This window comes from Beta vulgaris, chromosome 4 (assembly GCF_026745355.1).
Source record: "Beta vulgaris subsp. vulgaris cultivar EL10 chromosome 4, EL10.2, whole genome shotgun sequence".
Classification (NCBI taxonomy): Eukaryota; Viridiplantae; Streptophyta; class Magnoliopsida; order Caryophyllales; family Amaranthaceae; genus Beta; species Beta vulgaris.
Genome location: NC_079205.1, coordinates 50,142,511 through 50,163,005, shown reverse-complemented (window position 1 = coordinate 50,163,005; position 20,495 = coordinate 50,142,511). Strand labels below are relative to the sequence as shown.

The window sequence follows — 20,495 nt, the reverse complement described above, 5'->3', positions numbered from 1 at the left end:
CACCCGCACAAGCATGTGCACAGATAGTGTAATTCTCTTTTTTCGCGGAGGAGACTATTTGCATCGTTTGTGCCACGTGGTTCGACGCACATTGGACTTTTGCAACATAGCTCTGTTACATGCGACACAAATAGCTCATCCTGGTGCTCATGTACCCATGATGTGCGTCGCACTCTTCTTCATGTGCGACGCAAATTACCCTTTTGCGTCGTTTCGCTTTACATCCGGTGCACTTCGTTGTTTTTCTACTAATGTAGCCACGCAGTAAATCAAGTAATGTTTGATGTCATAATTGACTAATTGTAAAATAAAATATTAATACCTGAAAAATTATAATTACCCGAGGTTCAAAAACTAGTTAATAATAAAAATTAGCGCATACTTAACACTGGTGTTACTGAACTTTTAGAAGGGCATCTAGCTTGGTCACAATTTACAAACTCAAATTAAGTTTTAACTTTTAACTAAATTAAACTTGATACAATTCAACTCGAGAAAACTAGAGATGGGTATCAAGTTCGGATGTAAAGGTGAAAAGTCAAACTTCAATACGTGTCCAAGCTCGGCTAAACTCGTAATTACCCCCTACTTACACAGCTTCCAACGATTTTAGCCGAGTGAAAGTTCAGCAATTTTTGGCACCCTTCATTTGTACTCTATGTCTCTATCACTGTTGATATAATTATACACAAAGAATGGTCAATTTGAGCAAAAAGAATAAGATAAACACATCTGCCCGTTCAAGAGGAATATGTACACGAGTAAAACGACCATAGCATACTTCCATTACTACTAGCTACGTATGAGCTTGATATCTATTACTGGGCTTTAGCAATAGTTCACACATTGGTCTCATCTCACAGTTGATCTTGCAGGAGTGGCCATTCGGAGTACTTTAACTTAGAAGATCAAATTCTATGTACAAAAGAAAATCATATACTTAACCTTATCTCCAATAACCATTTGTTTGTACTGCCATGAAATCATCACGTGGTGCTCTTCTGTGAGATTGACTCCTCGCTGTGAATATACAAGTAAATCAATTACGTTAAAATAGGTCAAGCGCTTACACGATGAAACATGAGTGAAAACAAGCTTTTAACAGAGATGATTGGCTTACAATCAGCAGAGTATGTAGGCGCGCCAACAGGGTAAATTCCAGCAACCTCATAATCTCCCGAGTTTGTATAAAATGGAAAGCCATACATGGCACCAGAGGCACCATAATGATAGCCAGACAGACTCATAGCAGGTGAAGGTTGTTGATGTGGCCTAACAGGATATCCATAGGAGTAGACATGGGAAGGCTGTTCAAATGAAAGGCTAGGAATATGAGGATAATGAACACCTACCCTAGGTCGCTTTCCTTCATTTGGTGGCGCTAAGTTTACAGGGCGTTTCTTATCAGATTGGGGGTCAGAGGGAAGATCTGGAGAATTACTTATTTCTGCTGTCATCTCCTTTACTCCAGTCTTTTCGATGTTTGAACACTTGTCTATTGTAAATGTATGTGCATTGTTCTTTCTTTCTTTCCTATCCTTTTCTAACCACTTGATGCGTGATTCGAGGGAAGCAGGTGAATAGATGGATTCAAGCTTGAAGTTGGAAATACATTTAACTACAGTTTTCAGGGCAGTTAACTCCATACAGGCAGCATCATCCTGCAAGAGAGTTCAAATCAGTGACAAGACCAATAAAGGAGAACTTGAAAACTACAGATCAAACAAGAAGGGAAAAGAAACAAAATATAGAAAGGAATAGCAAACTGAGCTAACAAAGATTAACTGGAGATTCAATGTATCGAATATGACCAATGCAATCGATTTCATTCCCCAGATGCAACGTTTAAAAGTGAGCCAGATGTGGTGTTGTTCATTAGAAACATAGTGCAGTGGTGTGTTGTTCATTAGAAACATAGTGCTGTGGTGGTGCTCATTAAACAGATAGCTAAGACACTCAAACATTAAATAGTTACTGAAGAGGGGCAGATACAATTTCACCCTCACACAGCATAAACGCAATTAGCCAAAGCATGGAACAAAAATAACAAATACTGCAGCCTTCTCTCACAAATTTATCAGCTATCAATGGCTTTTCCTGGGTGAAAGCGCATTTTAACCTTCATTTCCAACAACCAACCCAACCCCTCAGTCTACCTCATCGATTATGAGCATGCAATTACCTCATCGCTTTTAGGGTGTTTATTCATCACATATCTATATCTCTCCCTTTTTCCGTTTCAAACTTTTGTCATTCAACTATATATTAACTAGAACCGCAGGAGATCCAAAACCCCCGAAAAAAAGTTATTAATGGTTGTAAATCAAAGACAACTGATAGGGGAAAGAAAGAATGGACAGACTGATTGCAGCATTTTTATACACAGAAGTGGTGCTTTAAAACACTAAATGAAAGCAGATTGGAAGGCATAGAACAATTTTTAGAAAAAAAAAATGATAAATGACCTGAGCTGTTCTGCTGCCTTTCTTGAGGATCTCCTCTACGCTCTTCTGGATATGCTCCAATTTAGCATTAAATAGAGGAACTAATGGGAAAGCATCTTGCATATTAAACGCACATATGTACCTAACAGCTTGCAGCCATTTATCTCCCGAAATCCGAGATCGGATAAGATCTGTGATATGAAACAAAACAATCTACAGTCAGATAACCTGTGACAAAGTCACAATATGATAACCTCGAACATGTTCAAAAGACAACTGTTATTGACTATCAATATATTTAATTCCATGTGAACAGGGAAAACAATGTAGCTTGTAATCCAGACACTTTAGAAGAAGAAAAAAAGGGATCATAGAGAGCCAAAGATCTTAAAGCTAGAAGTATTCTCTGCACTTGTCACTCTTCTAAAGTTGAGTAGTCAGATACTCTTTAACTTCTAGTTGGAAGTAAACGTATGCCATAGAAGGTAGCAATCTAGCATGATAAGAAAGAGAGAAAGGATGATGAACCTGCTTATTACTCCATACAGATGAGCAAATTGTCAACAAAATTCATCAAAGCAGATCCTGTAGGCTGTAGTGATGAACACATATACTAAGAGGGTGTTTGATGGGAAATTTTGATGTAGGAAATGGATTCAAATAAGCGTTTCCATTTCTAATTGTTTGGTATGAGTGTTGAGTAACAAATACCATTTCCAGAGGGAAACATAATCCCCCATTTGTAATCCTTGTCAAACTAGTGGAAACAAATCACGTTTCCTTCCTCAATCATAAACCTCTCACTTGTTTCCATTCCACTAGGATATCAAACAACTATTAAAGGTAACAATTATTATTTGCAGAAGGTAATTGGAATGTCAGCTTTGATACTCAAGTAATTCACAAGAGAATTAACGTTAACTTTTAGAGTATAATTTTCAAAAAAGAACTTAAGCTGCCCATGAATGCAAAAGAGGCTCAAACCACAAGCTTTTTATCTTTCTTAGCTTGATAGTAATTCACATGTAAAATTGCTGCAAAGCATAAGTGTCCAACTCAAACGATTTGGTATTTCTACCACATGCAAATTCTTGGCTACTCTCTTACTTTCCCCCTTTTTCATTTCATTTTCCTTTTTTTTGAGGGAGGGAGCGAGAAAGAATACCCTTAAATAAAGTAAACTCCTCTAACCCAACAAAAGGTAAAACTGGATATTGAGACAAAAAATTCTGGAAAAAAAAAGACAGTTTCAGGTACCTGGAATTTTCCTTGTCAGTCCCAACGCATCGCATAGAATTGGAATTTTATCAGGCAGATAAACAACATCATCATCATCATCAAATAAGGTTACAAAAAGTGAAAAAAGTTCATCAGCATCATAGGAGTCCACTAACTTATATGAACCCAAGAACTGCAAAAAGCCAAAATTCTTCATATATTTACCCTGCTTCTCCAAAAATCCTCTCCAAATGTCAGCAAATTTCTTCGCTTCTTCTTTTACACATGAGGAAATACTAGCCCTTAGTTTCATCAACTGTACTAACATAAATATGCAGCCAGCTGCAAAATCATCCACTGGAACTTCTTTCCAGTCCAACTCGTATAAACTTTGCATCATATCCAGAACAAGCTTTGCTGGATCTGATGCTAACCTAAGAGAATCCAAAATCTTATCATCCAACATGTCATACTCCTTGACACGCTGAATTAGATATGATCTTACACCATTAGTGTCCATATTTCTGCACAACATATGTATATCGTCGGACAAGCTGATGGCACTTGCCACTGGCAAAGTCTCTGGCAGAGGCTCCTCAGTTTCAAATTGTGCCCCACTGGAGCGCCCTAAGGAAGTAAACATGAATCAGCAATAAACATTTGAAAGTCTTCAATATTATTAAAAGTTCTCAGAGAAGAAACAGATAGGCGTAAAAACATGAAATAGAAGATGTGAGTAAACTAGAATTAGAAAAGCTTGAAAGGAGAACATGACAATAGACAACAACCAAAGTCCAAGGCCATGTCATAATATCATTAATAAGAACTCAGTAGCAACTTAAAGCATCTAGAACATTCTGAAAAAAGCATGAATTAAACTTGTCAGGATGCAGAACAGAGCAAAAAATTATTTTCAATGCAATATAACCTGGGAATTGGGATGGTTACTACTTAATAGTTTCCCACTTAATAAATCACACAGAAGAACTTTCAGTATACAGTATAGCATTATAGCTGATTAGGGATGGCAAATTGGCAACGAGTCGGACTTGAACCAGGTTATGCGACTCTGACCCTACAAGAAGTCGGATTTTAAATCCGAGTCCGACTCTGACATCCGAATCCGAAAATCCGCATCTGACCCGAACTAAAATCGAAGACTCGAATCCGATCCGACTTAAAATCCGAACATCCGACTCCAAATCCGATCCGACTTATTTTTCAGCCCATTTTTTATAATATAATTGTCTTCTATAATACAATAATCTAATTATTACAATTCCTTCTAATAATCATATGGAAATCTTATATAGTACAAATAATCTAAAGATTACTATTATGTTTAACTATCATTTCTTCAATGGGAAAATCCTATATAATACAATTGGCTGAAAGTCGAAATCAGGTTATACATAAATAATACACTAACATAAATAAGAAAAAAGTATTGATTGACTCAAAGTCAGAGTCAAATTTGGATGTCGGATCATTTTATAAGATCCGACTCCGACCCTCTTCCAACTTGGAGTCGGACTATTTAAACGGAGTCGGAGTCGGATTACTTTTTTGTCGGAGTCGACTTAGATTTTTTCCTTTGGATCGGACTAGGATCGGATCCAGATTGGGTTGGAATCCCTATAGCTGATGCATCTAGTTAGTATTATATCTAGTAAGATGAAGCAACGAGTTTTCTCAGTCGAAAAACAAGTTATAGACGTATGCATTTCTACTGCAAGGCTCCCCTACCCATTCATTCCCAGCAAAATAATGAAACCAGTAGAGCCACCTACGAATTAAGTGAGTAGACGACTATCAAACATAATGCATCATGCAGCAATATACAGAAGCATATCATATTAGGTGCCACTTTCTACTAGCAGGGGAAGAAAAGGAAACATAAGCTAAAAAGATAAAGAAGATCAACCGTTTTGTGCTTCTGAAACGCCAAGCCTAAGGCTCAATTCTGGTGCCATGCTATGCTGATCGATTATCTTATATAGTCTGTGGAGTTCTTTCATCTCAAAGTTTGACCATAACTCATAAGTAACCAAGAACAACAAGAAACCCAGCACCACAATATCACTTTCTCCTTCATCGTCCTTCATCTTATTTCTCCACTCGTTGGCTACCTTAACAGCCTCTTTTCTCAGAGCTTCACTAATACAGGGTTTTATGTTCATCAACAGCTCCAAGAGTAGTACACAACTTTTCCTATTAGCATTTGCTTCATATGCCAAATTATCGTTCCTTAGACGAGGCAGGAAAAATCCATCAACGGCTGTTAATACTAGCTTTGCTGGGTCTTTCAACAACTTAAGTGCACTACTGATTTCTTCCCTCATTGTTTCATGCTCATTAACTCTCTCATTCAAGAACATCCGCAAGGCTTTTCCATTCATGGTCATGCAAAGCTGAATAATCTCGGCCTCACTGCCATTATCACGATCCACCAATTTGTTGTTCGATATAACTTTAGCCTGCATATTACTAGTGCAATCTACTTGCTTCTGCTGGAACTCCACCACCTTGGTACTCTGATTCATTTGCTTTTCTTTTAAGTCTACAAATGTAGAACTCTCGCTGATTTGTTTATCTTCAGCTTCCTGAGCTAGGCAACGCTTATTATTTAGCTGTTCTCTCAAATCCAGTGCTCGACGACGTCTTCTTATCTGCTTCTCTTTCTCCTCCAATGCTTTGCATTGATCATTAACTTTCTTCTGCTTCAACTCCATCTCCATGTATTTCTCATCTATTTGCTTCTCTTTCGATTCAAGAGCTTGAAGACCCTCATCTAGTTGCCTCTCTTTCAGCTCAACCGCCTTGCAACTCTCACAAATCTGTTTCTCCTTCAAGTCTAAACTTTGGCAACGCTCATCAATGTGCTTCGCCTTCAATTCCAAAGCCTGAAACTGCTCATTGATTTCCTTCTCTTTTGATTCTTGAACTTGACTGTGCTCATTTATTTTCTGCTCCCTCAAATCTAATGCTCTGAGACGCTGACTTACCTGCTTCTCTTTCACGTCCAAACCTTGGGAATACTCTTTCATTTGCTTCACTCTAAGTTCACAAGCTTCAACACTATCATTAACTCGCTTCTCTCCCAATTTCACTTCATTCGAATATGCATCGACTTCTTTCTCTTTCAACTCCAGTCTTTCGCGATTCTCTTTTAGTTGCTTCTTACTGCATTCCAGAGCTTGAAAACCTTCACTAATCTCCTTTTCCTTCAATTCTACAGCTCGAAACTGCTCCTCGCTTTCCTGCCGTCTCAACTCCAGGTCTTTGTGGCTCTCATTTATCTCTTTCTCTTTCAAGTCAAGTTCTAGGAGACGGTCACTCATTTCCTTTTCTTTCAGTTCTACTGTTCGAAAACGTTCATCAACATCCTCCTTTAGCAACTCCAACCCTTTGCGACTCTCAGTGAGTAGTTTTTCTTGCAACTCCAACTCTCGAAACCTGTCATTTATTTCCTTTTCCTTCTCTTCTACGGCTTGACTATGCTCATCAACTTCCTTCTTCATCAAATCTAGTTCTTTAGAACTCTCGCTGATTTCCTTTTCTTTTGACTCCAATGCTCGAAGACCTTCACTCATTTCCTTTTCTTTCAATTTTACTCTATTGAGACGTTCATCAATATCCTTCTCTGTCCATTCCTGCCTTTCACAAATCTCATGGATTTCTTTTTCTTTCATTTCTACCATATGTAAACGTTCATCAACTCCTTTCTCTGTCAACACCAGCCTTTCGCGACTCTCACTGATTTGTTTCTCTTTCAACTCCAATGCTCGGAGACCATCAACTATATCCTTTTCTTTCAAATATACTGCTTGAAGTCGTTTATCAACTTCCCTCTCTGTCAACTCCAACCTTTCGCGCCTCTCATTGATTTCCTTTCTTTTTAAGTCCAATGCTTGAAAACCTTCACACATTGCCTTTTCTTTTTGTTCTACCATATCTAAACGTTTATCAACTTCTTTCACTCTCAACCTCAGCCATTTGCAACTCTCATTAAATTGTTTTTCTTTCAATTCCAATCCTTCAAGACCTTCACTTATCTCCTTTTCTTTCAATCTTACCACGCCAAAACGTTCATCAACTTCCTTCTCTTTCGACTCCAATGCTTGAAAACCTTTATTCATCTCCTTTTCTTTCCCTTCCACTACTCGCAAACGTTCATCAACTTCTTTCTCCATCGACTCTAACCTTCCAAAACTCTCACTAATTTCATTTCCCTTCAACTCCATTGCTCGGAGTCCTTCACTCAATTCCTTCTCTTTCGACTCCAATGCTTGAAAACCTTCACTCATCTCCTCTTCTTTCCCTTCCACTACTCGCAAACGTTCATCAACTTCTTTCTTCATCGACTCTAACCTTCCAAAACTCTCACTACTTTCACTTTCCTTCAACTCCAATGCTCGAAATCTTTCACTCAATACCTTCTCTTTTGACTCCAATACTCGAAAACCTTCACTCATCTCCTTTTCTTTCCCTTCCACTACTCGCAAACGTTCATCAACTTCTTTCTCCATCGACTCTAACCTTCCAAAACTCTCACTAATTTCACTTTCCTTCAACTCCAACACTCGCAATCTTTCACTCAATTCATTCTCTTTCGACTCAAATACTCGGAAACCTTCACTTATCTCCTTTTCTTTCACTTCCACTACTCGCAAACGTTCATCGACTTCTTTCTCCATCGACTCCAACCTTCCAAACCTCTCATTAATTTCACTTTCCTTCAACTCCAACACTCGGTGTCGTCCTTCACTCAATTCCTTCTCTTTCAATTCTACAACTCCACACCTTTCATCAACCTCCTCCTTCATCAACTCCAACCGTTTACGACTCTCATCAATTTCCTTCCCTTTCAACTCCAACACCTTATCTCCCTCAATCAATCCCTCCGATTTCAACTTCAATGCTGCACATTGCTCAATCAATCTCTTCTCCAACAACATCAACGATTTTCGACTCTTGATCAATTCATCTTGCTTCAATTTTAGATCATTTTTACAAACCAAGAAACTCTCACTCACTTCCTTCTCCTTCAATTCGATAACTTCGCAACGATCATCCAACTCCTTCTTTCTCATCTCCAACACTCTGCATCGATCACAAATTTCACTTTCTCTCAACTTTATTTCCTTCTCCTTCACCTCAATCTCCCTAAATTTCTTCACCATACCATCAATTACTTTACGATTCTCAATAATCCGCCTCTTCTCCAACTCAATCACTTCATAACTCTCAATCACACCTTTCTCTCTCATCTCCACTTCTTTAACCCTAGCAATCACTGATTTCTCTTCTAATTCAACCTTTTTCCGCCTCAACTCAACTTCCTTTCTGAAATTCTCAACTCGTTGTAATTTGCTACTAAATTCTCTCTCCTTTGACTCGAGTTCCTTCGCACGACTCGCTAATGAAGCTTCAACCATGGTGAAGGAACTCTGCAAGCTACTCCATTGTTCGGTGAGAGAGAAAATGGAGGATGCTTGTGACTGGAAACTATTGAAGGTTTCACCGAGTTTGTTGAGTGCTAACATCGCGACTTTCATGTCGGTTAGAGTTGAAGATGGTGGTTGATGCTCTGCCATTGTTGAAGATTAATACTGTGCGGAATTTGCAGAATTATGAAACGTTAGGAGAGAAAATAATGACGAGTTAAAGATACAAGAGGTACTGAACTTTGAAAAAAGTGTTTCAGTTAGGGTATTGAACTTTTAAAAGTTTCAGTTAGGGTATTGAACTTTTAAAAGTTTCCGTTAGGATACTTAAAATGGATGTCGGTTAACTTAAGGTTCTGAACTTTGGTTTATACCGTTATCAACCCCAAAAATAAAAGTAAAATGTAATGTGACATTAATTAAAAAAGAAAAAATTGACATGACATTAATTATAAAATTCCAAACTCTTTTCTCTCTCTTCTGAATCCTCACCCTCTCTCTCCCCCTCTATTATTTTATAATGTTGGACAATTATTAAATATACAAGGCTTAAAAACTTGGATTAACATAAAATTAATACTTTTTTCTATATATAATTCCACTTACTTTTATTCTACCCATATGGGGACATGAGGTAGTAACATGTATATAAAGAAGACAAATTTGGCCATAGTCTACCACTTGTATTATGTGAGAGCTCGGGCCTTGCTTATTAGCATTGGGCCTAAGTTTTGACTTTGCATATGAATAAGGCAATACTTTATGTAAAAAAGTATTGTTTCACATCGATAGAAAAAGTAAACACCAACTTTGTTTTTTTCTATATAATCTTATTACCCTTTTAAGTTTATTATATTTTTTGTTTGATTTGTCTTATTTTATAATGTTGGATAATCATTAAATATGCAAGGTTTAAAAATTTGGATTAGCATAAAATTATTTCTTTTACTATATATAATTCCATCACTTTTTTTCTACCCATATTGTCCTAGTAAGCCTTAGAAAAAAGATATTGAACAAAAAAAGAAGATAGTTTCTTGAAGAAAAAAAAAAATACAGTAAAACAATTTTTTTAGTGTAAACAAACTGATCCCACATTGACAATTTACAATAGGGAATAAGGTAGTAACATGTATATAATGAAGACAAATTTGGCCATAGTCTACAACTTGTTTTGTGCATTTCTGTGAGAGCTCGGGCCTTGCATATTAGCAATGGGCCTAAGTTTTGACTTTGCATATGAATAAGGCAATACTTTGGGCCTAAGTTAGACTTTGCAACTGTGCAAGGCAATATACTTTGGGCTGAGTCCTTGGATTGATTTATAACGGGTCGAGCTTCTTACGAGCTAAGCCGAGCCTTTAATTGGTCATTTCAAGCCGAGCCGAGCTTACAGAATTTAGGCTCGACGAGCCACGAGCTCGAGCCGAGCCTAGCTATGTTCGAGCTCGGCTCGCTCGATAAGCAACCCTAGTGATTGGTGAAGAAGCGCGAGAATTATGCAAAAAGTTTGGCACGCATTTACGCGAGACAGGGGCGGGGGTTACAACTTACAGTTTCGGACTTACAGTACGATAACCAACAATTTTGCTTTTGTCAAGAAGACGAACAAGCGCAGCAAAAAAAAAAGTTGTGGTAACGGAAGTGACTAACGGTAAACTTCTTTGTTCATATAAAATTCTAGGTTAAGGTTTCAAAAGACATGAAATTCTTTGTTCATTTACCAATTGGAGTTGACTCCAGTGGTAATCAATTTGATGCCGCTTAAGCAAGGTCTCGAGTTTGAGTCTCACCGTATGTAGAAATTCTTGTCGGGAGACTCATCTATCGAAAGCAGGTATGCTCTGGTGAACCGAGTGTATTATGCGTAGAAAAAGGAAATTCATCGTCTACATTTTTATTTTCTAAGTTTTTGCTTATATTTTATAAGTATCATTAGACAAATTTGTGAGAAAATATCTTATCTAATTGTTGTTCCGAGAAAACACTTTTATACAAGTCTTTTTATATTAAATTATTCACCTTATCACCAGATTTCAGCCTAATATCAAACTTTCGATATTATTGCTGTTCATTACAAGAATATTTTTGGTCTTTTCTTGTGCCTCTTCAACTGTTATGACTTCCTCTTTCTATCCCCACATAATAATTTATTTCATTTTATTAAAACTCATAATAGAGTTAAAAAAAACATACATCGAAATACCAACACAACCCTATGAACAGCAAGACGATATCATAAACGCCAAAGCCAAACGCTACAAATACAACTAAAGCCCGTGAACAACATTCACTACAAAGAGTTAAAAACATCACACAACTACCAAATCAAAGAACCTAGAAACAACACCCAAGTTTAACAATTGAAAAACAACAGACAAGACAACAAGATCAAACAAAACAACTTAAAAACTCATGAACTCAAAATATTTACAAAGTAATCAACACCATATAATATAATTAGCCATTGGGTCATTGGGATACCCTTTACTAAAACATCTCCTTGCAACTTGAATCCTATTTTTCTTCTCCATTATCTGGCGGAACCCAAGATGCTGAAGTAATTGAGATTTGTTAGAGTATTAAACTAATTAAGTCGCGTCATTATTTTTACATGGTATCAGAGCTAGCATGGCATATAAGTCACGAGTTCAAATCTCATACACCCCTTTTTTCTAAGTGGAATATTATATTTAGTGCTAGGTATGAGGCCACACTTTAAGCCCAGTGGGATCTCGCGTGAGGGGCGTGATAGAATATATATAACTATTCCTAGGACTCCAATCATCAGTTTAAACTTCTATTTGAGTTGATCCTTTGGCAAGATTAACTATTTTTCTCCATATTATGATGTAACCAAAGATGATTATGCAATTGATATTGTTTTTTCTTCGTTGGCTATTGAAAAGGAGAACTTAGCACAACATTACTCATATTAGATTTGAACGACATAATTAAATTCTCACTAACATCACCAACTGAATCTATATTTATGCCATTTCCTTTAGCACAAGCAGATAACTCATCCCATCAACACAACCTGAACTTCCCTTGATAAAGAACTCACTATCACATGAAAAAGCAAATGCCACTTAAACCAACACTTTCTAATAACTTCTCAAGATATGTCCACATCTCCTCCTTGTTAACACCAGCGTTTTTGAAAGGGTCACTGCTCAACAAGCACATTAGATATTGGGTTCCTTAACATGATGAACCTTACATTCTATCTTAGAATGACTAGAGCTAATATGCAAATTTTCCAAGTTGAGAAATCCATCCCCACATATTTAAACTTCAACTATACAGTTTAGTGGTAGATACTGTATCTAGTGTTACCATGTTTGTAAAGCATTGAAAAAGTAATGAGGGTGAAGAGACGGCATAAATGGTGTATTGCATGATTTGTGGACCAATTCTACCTTTCTTCTTTCTCTCTCTTCCAATTTCTTCTCAGTCACATAATGATTTCAATATGATTCTGGTTTCTAGAAGATAGTGTGGTAATTCAATTGGGTATTTGTTTATTTTTTTTTAATAATCTCATTGTTTGTTTGTATATATGTGTGATAATCTGATAATCTCCCTTTTTTAGGTTTTATGTTTTTCTTTTCCTTTTTTTGGGTAAATGAGAACCAGGGTGGATTAATTTTGGGAGTTTAGGCTAATTTTTAGATGGGATCAAGCAAGTAGCCCTAAATGGGAATAATTGAAAAGCGGCAAAAAAAAATCTAAAATAAATAACGTGTTTGAGGTTCATGTTCTAAGAGGAAGGTGCCAAAAAACTCACATGCTAGGAATTTGACTATTTGGCTGGAATCGGGTATTAAGGTGTGGATTTTAATGAAAAAATACTTATATGAGGTCCTTTCTCATAAAAGCAATTATACAAGGTGCTTTTTGGCAAAATTTGTGACAAATGAGGTCTTTTTTCACATATTTCCCCTTTTATTATTTACTTTCAAGGTTTTTTAGGAATACTTTTGGTGTGTCAATTCCTTTTTTCATGTGATTTAAGTTTTAGCACCTTTAGATCTATCTTCTATCATTCTTTTGTTAATTTCTCTATTATATAAGCCAAGGGGAGGTATGATGTCCCTCTTTGAAAAGATTTTTTAACCCTTTATTCAATAAAATACTTACCTATTAATACTTTGAGATTTTCTTCAATCATAGGCTTTACTAATTTAAAATATGTATATCAAAAGAAGTTCAAAGTACCTAAAATAAACTTTCATAAAAATATGTGTAGTGAAAGAAAATGTTTATGATTGAAGAACAAATTAACATAACTAAAGCAGTTTCTAAATCAATTACAAAAACAAAGACATGAAATTTTAATTTTTCCTAAACTTTGAAATGCAATAACAACACCAATATCCATTAACAAGTAATAGAAATACCAAGAAAACAACTCTTTCATCAAGTAATTTTATATTTGTATTTACACCACATGATATTTAATTAGAACTAATGACGATGATTGTAATAAAATTTAATAATAATTGCCAAAATAATCCACGCACGCATCGCGTGCAAAGAAGGCTAGTGAATTATATATTGAAAGCGGTGGAGAAATCAAAAATAAGAAAAGGAAAAAAAATCAAAATAAGAAAGTTCGAGACACTAACTCCTTTACTTAGACAAAAAATTAACAATAAGAAGAAAGGAAATACAAGAAACTAACTCCTTTATTTAAACCAAAAAAAAAAGGTAAGAAAAGGCAAAAAAAAAGTTTAGTTTACTAGCCGGCATATAAAGCTGTGTTTATAATCAAAGTACTTTCGACAAAACTTTGTAAACAATTTTTTTTATAACTTATTACTAAATGTAGTTAGTCAATTAATCTAAACTTATAATTGTAAAGCACATTTTTTTTCTTTTTTTGACAATGGAGGAAGGCAAAGTAAACAAAGCTAGACATTAGAGGGGAGGGGGGAGGTGAATCCTAAACAAGTTTGATCACTATTATTAGCCAAGAGGTGTGCACAATAAACTTGTTGACGATTCACCTTTAACAAGAGGCATCATTGAAATTCTTTGGCGAGCAATAGAATTTGACAAATAGTCCAATACACCGAAATAGTGTAAAGCACATTTTGTTAAAAGAAAAGATAAGGTCAACCGCTACGATCAACTTTAGCCTTTTTATCAATGTTTTTTTCTTCAGTCCCAAGTAATCAAGTATGTCCATGATTACCAATTCATGTATTGTTTTGCCATAACCAAAAAAACAAATCTTAAGTTCAAAAAAGCAAACCTTAACAATAATAATGTGTGTAGGCATATATAGAACAAAATATGACTTTCCCTTGTATTGGTATTTTTGTTGTTTATAAAGTGTTTGACAATAATAGTTGTTTTTATTGGCTATTCAGTGTTAAAATAAAAGTCAAAAGTCAATAGAAAAAGCAACAAAAACAAGTTTCATCTTTTGGTTCAAAAATTGGCTTTTTCTTTTGCCAAAAAATCATCTATTAAAAATTTTTGCTAGTTGTTTAACCACATGAAATAGTCAAGAGCCAAGAAAACACCACCCAAAGTCGTTTTATCAATCACCCATGCACATAGCCATATACCTAATGTTATTGGGGTGATGATGGGAGTAGGATTGAATCATAACGATTAGATAGTAAGATCCTCTAAAATTAATTTGAATAGTCAATAATCATGTAGGAGTATACTAAAAATTCAAACCGAACATATAAATAATAGTATTTAATTTTTTTCATTAAAATTAACATTATCACAAGTAATGAATTGAACATTAAACATATTTAAATTGAAGAATATAAAGTTTAAGCTTTACATTCACCCATATTAAGTGTTTTTTTATTTGTAGACTTGTGTCTTTTCTAAAAATATAAAGCTTATTTTTAGGCTTGTGTCTTTTCTTATTTTGAGATAGACATATATCTTATATCGATTTGTGTGATTGTGATCAATCCTATGCGATCATGAATGATCTTGCAGGCAATCTGATTCATCAAACGGACATAGACATATATCTTATATCGATTTGTGTGATTGTGATCGATCCTATACGATCATGAATGATCTTGCAGGCAATCTGATTCATCACACGATTTGAATAGTAAGGATCCAATACCAAGATTCTGATTAGAATATGTAAATAATGCCTTTACGTGTAATCTATCATCTTGATTTTTCTATTAGCTCGCCCTACATGGACTTGATTTTAACTCACAACTTGTAGAATCTCATCTAATTTTGCCTATATATGATGACTTGTTATTATCAACTAACTATGTAAATTATTTGGGTAAAAATCGAGTTAATAATTTGATTTGGACTAGGGAATTTTTTTTTCAATTTGGTTTTTATTCTTAAAACCAAAAGAAATCGAACCGAACTAATGCTTTTACATGGCTATATGGGACTTGAATGTCCAGCATAGATATAAGCCCATTTAACTCCTTGAAATCTAAAACCCTAAATCCTTCACCCCTCATAGTCATTTCTCTCTACGTTTCTATGTGGATCTCCTAACTTATCTCTCTTAGAGATGACAATGGTCGAACTTGGATCGTATTATGCATAATCCGACTCGGACCCTATAAGAAGTCATATTTTAAAACTGAGTCTGATCCGACTTAAAATTTGAGTCCGACCTGACACGATCCGACTTTTTTCTCCCCATTTTTTAAATAGAAAAATCTTCTATAATACAAATAATCTAATAATTAATATAATTGTTTAATAATTATAAAGAAATCTTATATAGTACAAATAATCTAAACTTTACTGCTCCCTCCGTCCCTAAATAGTCTATACACTTTTTTTTTTTTTTTATGTTTGTCCCAAATTAATTTGAACACTTTCATATTTGACATAATCCCACTATAAATATATAGTTTGTTTATACTCCTTTGGCCCACACTCTACCTTTAATCAATGAAAAGTTACCCAACTTTATCTTTCCTTTAATAAAAATACTCCACCTACTTCTGTTATATCTACTTTTTAAATAAAATAAATTTGATAACCACACTACAACTTATCTCCTTAAAATATGTGTTCCAATAAGTGTTCGGATCTTTCTATGACAAAAGGAGTATTAATTTTTAACAATCATTTCTTCAATGGAAAAATTATATACAATACAATTTTCTCAAAGTCAGAGTCAGTTTATACATACATAATACTTTAATATAAATTAATAATAAGATTCATTGCCTTAAGGTCATAATTGGATTTTTTATGGGTCCGACTCCGATCCTACTCCGACTCGATGTCGGGTTTTTTAAACGGCTTCTGATTCAAATTATTTTTTCCTTCGGATCAAAGCGGACTAGAGTTTGATCTGGACTAGATAGTCATCCATACTCTCTCTCCTCGAAGCTCTAAAAATGGCGAGAGAACTTCTACTAAGATTGAGGCTTTGAGCTTTATTTTGTCTCCTCACTAGTCGACTTTTTATCTCCTCAATCTCTTATTTTCTCTCACTACCCTCAAGAATCGCCGAGAAAAACTCCAACAACATGCTGGAAGAAGTGATTTCTTCAATTTCGGATTTTTTCAGTTGGGTTTGATTTTCTAATTTCATTTTGGTTACTTTGGTTTGGATTGTATTTTAATTTGGATTTGGACTTCAGATGTGAAAACGAAATTTATTTCAGTTTGATTTTAGCCAAAATCAAACCGAAAACCAAACTTACACCCCTAGTATTGATAACAACACGAATCGAAGTGAGCAAATTTTACAACACCAACTATAATAATGGGTGCAGTTAATAACCGGTCACTTGTCGAAAATCGTGAATTTCCGTTGGGTTGTATAGCAAGAGAGCGCAAATAAGTACATGCACTCAAGTGCATGTAGAGCATGGTGCACCTTTTTCTAAACTACGTTATTTTATCATTTTTAGAGTTTATAGTTCTAAAAAATTGTTATTTGTTTTCTTAACTTGCAACTAAATATTTTTTTTTTCAAATTTAAATTTACAAGGTATATGTTCTTTTACCTTAACTGTATATGTTCATTTACTATATGTTCATTTTCTTATAACCTATGTTCTTTTATAAATATAGATTTACATGTTCTTTAATTTTAAGCCGTGTGATCTTTTTTAAAGTAGAAAAGTTGTTGAAAAAAAATCCATGTTCTTTTATATGAATGGTATGTTCTTTTTAGGTGCACAATGAGCATTGTGCACCTTAAGACATAATCCATGCTTTGGCAAGAGAGTTCGACAACTTTGGAAAATGAAGTAAAATAGTTACTTTTCGTTTTTTATATTTGTTGCATTTCTAGTTTAAAATCAAACTACCAACTTTGACCGATTATTTTAAATGTTTTATAAGTAAAAATATAGTAAAGTTTGGTCTTGTTAGATTTGTCTCAATGTGTCAATTTATAATATAAAAAAATTATAATTTTTATTAAAAAAAAGATATTAAGAGTTAAAAAACATCTAAAATAGTGTGTAAAAACAATGTAGCAAATAAAGAAAAGCTGAGGGAGTAGCTTATGTAGCTCCAACAATTATATACGACCTCTTAGATAAACCGCGTGTTATGGTGCACACCCGTTTGTATGGTTGCTATTGTGGGGTGACTAAGGGTAAGCGTAAATTTTGAGAGCCTTATTCCAGACCCAGACCAGAACCCGCTCAATACTCGTAAGGTCCCGGGTTTGAAAAGTCAAACTCGTTTGCAACCAATTCCACTTCTCAATCTTCCGGAACAAGTAACCACGGGGTATCCTCTAAAATCGATTGCATACCCGAGTAGGGGTGGCAATAGGAGGAGACAACTCGCGAGCTACTCGAAATCGACTTGGTCAAAACTCAGTCAAAGTTCGACTACAGTGAGCTCGAATTGAACTCTTGGTGAGTCGAGTTGAGCAACTCGATACTCGACTTGAAAATTCGTGAAAAGCTCGAATACCCAATTATCAATACAAAATACCTAAATTCAACATTTTTCTACCTTATTGTTACTTTTAACATGAGACACTTGCAAGCTACTTGAAATCTACTCGGTCAAAAACTCGATTCGAGTGAGCTCGACTTAGCTCAAACTCAACTCGAGATGCTAACGAGTTGAGTCGAGCTGGCTTAAACCCGAACTCGACTCGCATCATTACTACCCTAAACCTGAGTACCTGTTAGTTCCATTCCAAAGCTAGGTATCCAACACTAAATATAGTTAGAGTCACAAGATTCTGAATTCTAGGTATTGACTACAAAAGTTTGACTAGATACTTGAGCCCACTCTCCCTTATGGAGTTACTTTGCTTTAGTTGGTGCTACTCCATGCACCAAAGTTGTACTTAGTGTCATATATAAACCATTTTTCCTTACAATTTAAAGACATTACACTACATAATAATATTAAAGGCTATATAACCAAAAACTTCACATAAAACCAATTCTTTATTGATAAATTTTATTTGTTTATTATTAAAAATACAATAGTAATTAAAATAAAACAAATTAATAGCCAAGAACAAAGCATAATAGGTGATATATTACCACTTTTTAAGGGCTTGAAAATTTTGAAATTATTATTTTTTATTACTATATGGGATCTTGTTGACATAATACCCAAAACATGTGAATTTACGAGAAAATCCATTAAAATATTTGTACCTAGGGATGTCGGTGTGACGAGTTTTGTGGAGACCCACTCCACATACGCCTAATAAGGTGGGGATGAGGGAGGTTTTGCAGGAGAGATGAGACAGGAATAGGGATGAAAATCATACTCATCAATCACCATGGTGAAGGTGTGGCAAAGTGAGGATATTAGATGTAGTCATCCTATCTCTGCCTACCCCGCCTCATCCCTATCGCTCTGACCATATTAGAATTAATTTTACAAGGGAAGCCATATAAATATATTTAATTAATAATTAATAATTTTTTAGAAGAAATTTATTATCAAACATACATGGTCACTAATCTAACAAGTAACAAGATTCAACATAATTATATGTTTCTTACATATAAATCACCAATTATAATCCGAACGAATTATTGCCAATTATATTGCCAAAAAAAAAAAAAAAAAAATCCGAACGAATTAAGTGAATAAGAAAAACGTACAAATAGAGGAAGGACATACTAACCAAAACTGGAAGAGATGGAGCAAGGTTGTGCCAAAATACGACGGCTGTAGTGGCGCACAAAAAGTGAGGGAGAAAGGTTCTCAACTTGGTATAAGAGGGAGGTATTTATAATGGTTTATGGAAGAGTTACACTTGGTTTAGGAAACAAAAACAAGGATTTCCATAAGATAGATATTTGGTTATCTTTGGGGAATATTAAAAAGATATGAACAACTCATATAAGAAGGTATGATTTTTAATCTCGATCGAACACTAGAAAGGCCCGATGATAGAAGTTGTTGATCTCTTCTCTCAACATCCGGAATACCCAACCCAACTAATGCAAAGTACAAGAAGAACGCACGACCTCCCTAATGGAAGGTAGAGTTGCAGCTAATTTTTTTTTTTTTAAATATGGTAAGATAAAAACATTAGGCGACCCTACTCTCGAGAAATACCTAATGCATCAGATACAATAGGGTCTTTGCTGTTAATTATCTAGCAAGCTTGTGAGTTGTGGAGTCCACTCATGATACACCCGGGTGTACCATGAGCATGGTACACCCAGGGGCATTTTTGTGATTAATTGGGACTTCAGGGGCACATTCGTATTTTTGAGTACTCTCTCTCCTCTTCCTCTTCTGTGTATTCTCTTCTTCCGTGTGCTTCGCTGCCATTTTTTTCGGCGATGCTGCCGCTACTTTTGTTGCTGCTCATTTATGTCGATAAGGCGTCGTCTTCTTCCGACGAAAACGATGGTGGTTTATTTCTCGCTTTTCTTTCTCACCGGAATAACGAAATTAAAACTTCCAGATCTAAAATTTCGAAATCAAAACGATTCGAAATTGTTTCACAGGTTGCAAGTTATAGGATTTGATGAATATGAGATTGTAATTTTCTCTCTTTTCTTCCTATATTGATAATTTGATTTGCATGTTATTATAATGCTAGTTGTTGATGAGAGAGAAAGTAGTTTGTTCATGGTGGTGGTGGTGTGGAGCAGTGCTCATTTACATAATTTGTGCTCATTCAAATTTGCTCATTTTCGTAAATAAGTATTTGTGCTCATTCAAGTTTGCTCATTTTCTTAAATGAGTAGAAATACTTGCTCATCTGCTCATTTTACTCATTTGCTCATTTGATCATTTTGTTCATTTGCTCATTTGTTCATTTGTCCATTTTGCTCAATTGGCGAAAATAGCCTTGGGTGTACCATGAGCATGATACACCCAGGTTTACTATAAAGATTCTCGTGAGTTGTGACACTATACGAATACGACTTATATTAATATTGATCCTTCTCTAGATCTCCTA

At 35.2% G+C, this 20,495-nt stretch overlaps 1 protein-coding gene across 1 annotated transcript; it reads right to left on the bottom strand.

Annotated features, from left to right (window-relative positions):
* Positions 1 to 297: 297 nt before the first annotated feature.
* Positions 298 to 19,684, bottom strand: LOC104891019 (uncharacterized). The gene is made up of 6 exons (XM_010676655.4): positions 19,203 to 19,684; positions 5,587 to 9,274; positions 3,702 to 4,289; positions 2,466 to 2,635; positions 1,121 to 1,661; positions 298 to 1,020 (listed from the first exon to the last, which is right to left on the bottom strand). The coding sequence occupies exons 2-6, from the start codon at positions 9,257 to 9,259 to the stop codon at positions 947 to 949; spliced, it is 5,046 nt and encodes a 1,681-aa protein (XP_010674957.2). The 5' UTR covers positions 9,260 to 9,274; positions 19,203 to 19,684; the 3' UTR covers positions 298 to 946.
* Between the last annotated feature and the right edge of the window lie 811 nt (positions 19,685 to 20,495).

Coding starts and splice junctions, on each gene's coding strand:
- LOC104891019 (XM_010676655.4), bottom strand. CDS start 9,259: ATGGCAGAGCATCAACCACCATCTTCAACTCTAACCGACATGAAAGTC. Junction 4,290..5,586: donor CGTTTCAGAAGCACAAAACG/GTTGATCTTCTT, acceptor TTACTTCCTTAG/GGCGCTCCAGTGGGGCACAA. Junction 1,021..1,120: donor GCCTACATACTCTGCTGATT/GTAAGCCAATCA, acceptor GTATATTCACAG/CGAGGAGTCAATCTCACAGA.